This window comes from Impatiens glandulifera, chromosome 4 (assembly GCF_907164915.1).
Source record: "Impatiens glandulifera chromosome 4, dImpGla2.1, whole genome shotgun sequence".
NCBI classification, from domain to species: domain Eukaryota; kingdom Viridiplantae; phylum Streptophyta; class Magnoliopsida; order Ericales; family Balsaminaceae; genus Impatiens; species Impatiens glandulifera.
Window position 1 is genome coordinate 430,814 of NC_061865.1, and position 4,282 is coordinate 435,095.

A 4,282-nucleotide genomic window follows, 5' to 3' on the forward strand; every position below is an offset into this window, starting at 1 on the left:
ATATATATATATATATATATATATATATATATATATATATATATATACTAATTAAAGTAAAAGTTACTTGTTGTTTTCTTATTTAATGACTTTCAATTTTACATTACAATATGATTCATTACATTTGCTTGCTGTCAAATTATTAATTAGTAACTAATTATAAAAAAAGTTATATATATTCCAAAAAAATAAAAATAAAAAACTTAAAAATCATTTTTGGGGCTATATATTGAAACTTATCTTATAACTTTTATGGATCTTGTTTTGTGATCCTATTATTAATAATCTTTTTTTTTACAAATTGTTAGTATTTGAGGAGGACATATGAATTGTTGGTTTATTTAAAAAAAAATACAATATAATATAAATAACCTGTCTTTCAAACTTTTAAGCGTAACAACAAATTAAAAAACAATAAAAAAAAAAACTGTGTGAAATTAATTTTATTTCTAAATTCCCATGATGATATATGATAAAAATCTAAGCAAAAATAGTACAAGTTCCTTGTGTTCTTATACCATGCTAAATTATTGATCAACTGCCCCTTCAATAAAATAACTGAAATTCTTTACCTAGCAAATTAGAAATCCATGTACACTTATGTTAGATAAAATTAGACCGGTTCAAATAAACCTAACTTAAATAAACATTCCATACAGGAACAAGGAACAGGACCGGATAAACAAAAGAACCGGCTAAAAAAACTAGCCGGTCAAGCTATTAAACCGACCAAGAATACTTGGAACATGACCGCACAAAGAAAGGATCGGTCAAAGCTTAAAAACGGAAACATCAGACAGCCGACCGGCCACAAGGCAAAGGAATAACCGGAAGAAGTCCGGTTACATCACTCATACCAAAAGCCATTCGGTTAAGTCAAATGACCGACCAGTACAAGAAGACAATTCGGGTATCTGCTGAGAATGATACCAAAGGAACAGACTGAACACTTCCATATCCATACAAGTCTGAGGAAAGACTGCAGGCTGCAGAAGACAGTACCACCGGATCTTTCCACTTCGGGATAAGTCAGAAAGAAGATCTTCCAAGTACAGACAACTGTCCAACAGACAGTGCCTACATTGAGTAAAAGACAAACCTAGCAGGTTTGTCTTACACACCGGAAGAACAGACTGCCAAGTCTGAGGTTGACCATCAGGTCTGAGGAAACGACCGCAGGTCTGAATCTCTGAAACACTGAATCACTGCACCTCTGCTCAGCCAATCAGATTCAAGGCAGTGAAATATGACCGTTGGCATATTTTACCTATAAAAGGGGCAGTTGAAGAAGAATAAATAAGCGACACAGTGGGACAAGTGAGAAATTCTAAAAGCATTTATTCTACAAGTGATAAGACTGTGTTGTTCTAAGAAAGCCTAAGTGCTAAAGTTAAAGTGTGTTTTACAATTTCGGTGTAAATTGTAAGAGTGTTATCGAGCAGGAAATAAGTCTCGATCGGATTGTACTTGTATTCCTTAGTGAATATCCTTCTCGCGGTTTCGAGAGGAAGGGGTGACGTAGGAGTTTTATCTCCGAACATCCATAAAATCTGTCTTGTTATTTACTGTCTGCCGGTTTCATTATCTAACCGATCCGTACCGCTATAACCGACTTAACCCTATCCAAGCCGAATTTCCAGATTACCGAAGCCGACCCATCAAATCTCAAACCTCCATTATACAATACCGATTCTGCCTATCATACAAGTGTGCCGCTTCAACCTGAAAGCAAACATCTTCCGCGCTTGAACCTAGTTCAAGGGTTTGTGACATGTTGTGTAGTATTGAAACCCCGGTGTTAATATCTAACCGGATTAACCACCACCCTTCGAGTGAGAACCGCTAACCGGTCCAACCCCCGGTCCTCTAACGGCTACCTAGATCCTAACAACTTATAAAATATTACTTTTTATTATTTATTGGTCCAATTATTATTTAGTTTCGAACTTAACGAGACTCAAATTTTGAATTGTGCTATATATAACTCGAACTAACATAATTTAAGGATTTTTTTAAATAGACAGAATATTCGTTTTCTTATTATAACGTACAATTTTATTTTTTTTTAATTAATTTTTCACATAATCCTAATTTGTTGGATGTCGTTTGAGTCACTAAGTAAATGTGTGATATGGAGAAATATATTTTAAAAAATCCGAATAGAGATAAATTTGGGATTAAATGATAATGTATATCAATTTAGACGTATTTATTTTTTACATTGAGTATTTTTTTCCGAAATATACGCGTTTTAAATTGTCGTATTCAATTTAAATGTTGTAATAAAATTTTGATGCGTGGGAATAGTTCAAAAAATATAAAAGAGATATAATTTTATTTTTATTTTACAAATGATAAATTAATTAAGAAAATAAATATATTATATTAAAATAAGAAAATTGACATTCCTTTTAATGTTTGATTGGAAAAAAAACTGAGTAAAATTATGATAATTCAATCTTTATATAACAAAATTTAAAGTTAAGTCTCATCTTCATGAAAACAATCAAGGTTCCAACCTTCTAATTGACCAATATTATTTATTGGAAATCATTGCATACACATATGATAGAGATTTAAGTAATTAAGATGTATAGTCTGAAATTAAGCTTCAATGAGGCTTCAATTCAGTACTTACAATACTAAGATTAAATTATTGAGAGTCCATGCATGATTATGACCTTGATCGATCGGCTTTATTCTTTACCGAAATATATATAGAAATTAAACGGCCTCGCCACGATCTGTCCTTCCACTTCGACTTAAGCCACCCTGCAGTTACAACAATATATTATTTACCTCGACATACTTTGTTTGATTATTTGAAATAAAAAACAAAAAGAGAGGAAGAGAGATCCGACTTGGTGCAGTCGGTACTGGGGTCGATCTTGTATGGAATATTGACACCGCATTTGGCAGGGATTCCAGCTGCATATTTGAAAGTTGAGGCTCCGGCTCCGGCGAATTGTTTGAGACAAGCACAGGCAGCACGACGGTCGGCGGTGGTCTTACCGGCAGTACTAAAGTTTCTAACTCCGCTGCAGCAAGCCTGCGGGATTGCGCCACCATTCCTTGCGTAGGTAAGGCAGGGTAAGATGTAACTTGTGACCGTGCCACAAGTTATGGCTGCTTGGGAAGTTGGACTCATCACCATGCAAATAACTACTAACCAAACACAACCAATTCTAACATTTTTTATCACATTCATTTCTTATAATATTATCAAGACTATATATTTTAATTTCTTATGTCTTTGCAAACTAGTTAAGTCTTCCGTTGTTTATATAGTGAAAATGGACCCTTCTGCATTTGACACGTGATATGCATCAATACGTACCTACACATAGAAACATCTCGTGGATATATTATTCAATTCATGATTTAGATGTAAATCTAATAATGTTTTCTCTACAAATTGTTTGATACAAAAATAGTTTATTTGAGTTTTAATATGTTTAATTACTAACTTACTCAGATTGTTTTAAGTGACAATAATTAGTGTTTAAAAGATTAATCTCACCAATTTTGGTTAATAATATTTATTTTTTAAAATTTAAAAATATATGTTAAATTTAAAAAGATATAAAGTCCTAAGGACAACTTATATTATTAGGAAATTAGGTATGGGAGTATGAGAATTTATTAGAGATGTCAAATATACTTATAAACTGAAATAATTATATTTGTAGATACAAATTTAACAAAAATGTGACATGTACAGTGTACTGTTCAAGATTAGGATTGAAATTGAATATAGAATTCCAATTGAATTCAAATCAATGCAATTTAATACTTTTCAATTTGCCTCGTTTTACCTTGAATTGTAATTTCGATATTTAATTTTTTTCTGTTTTCAAATAAAATATCTTATTATTTTAACAATTACAACATGATTAACGTGTTTAATCGTTTTTTTTTAAATTTAGGATGTTAAAACCTCAAACCAATTTTTTTCCCTTTTTTATTTAGTCAGATAACATTTTCAACCGGTATACATGTTTTTTTAGTTTAAAAATTAAAATGTCGAACTAATATTTTGTTTTGAACTTAAAAGTTAATATGCCGAATCAATATTTTTTAATTTAAGAAATCTAACATATCGAACCGTTATATTTTACCTTAAACATAATTCTATATAATGTAATTATTATAATTAATTGTGTCAAACTAATATTTTAATAATATATAATAAAATTACTTTTATTATATATATTTTTTTAAATAGAAGAATTTGGAGTTGAATTCTATATTTGGAATTAGAATTTCAAATGTCAAATTTCTT

The 4,282-nt window shown here is 30.8% G+C and overlaps 1 protein-coding gene across 1 annotated transcript; it reads right to left on the bottom strand.

Annotated features, from left to right (window-relative positions):
* Nucleotides 1–2,553: 2,553 nt before the first annotated feature.
* On the bottom strand, nt 2,554–3,235 carry LOC124936967 (non-specific lipid-transfer protein 1-like). Its single transcript, XM_047477493.1, has 2 exons — nt 2,862–3,235; nt 2,554–2,772 (listed from the first exon to the last, which is right to left on the bottom strand). The coding sequence occupies exons 1-2, from the start codon at nt 3,206–3,208 to the stop codon at nt 2,763–2,765; spliced, it is 357 nt and encodes a 118-aa protein (XP_047333449.1). The 5' UTR covers nt 3,209–3,235; the 3' UTR covers nt 2,554–2,762.
* Between the last annotated feature and the right edge of the window lie 1,047 nt (nt 3,236–4,282).

What these genes read in the sequence shown, in the direction of transcription:
- LOC124936967 (XM_047477493.1), bottom strand. Translation starts at nt 3,208, where the DNA reads ATGAATGTGATAAAAAATGTTAGAATTGGTTGTGTTTGGTTAGTAGTT.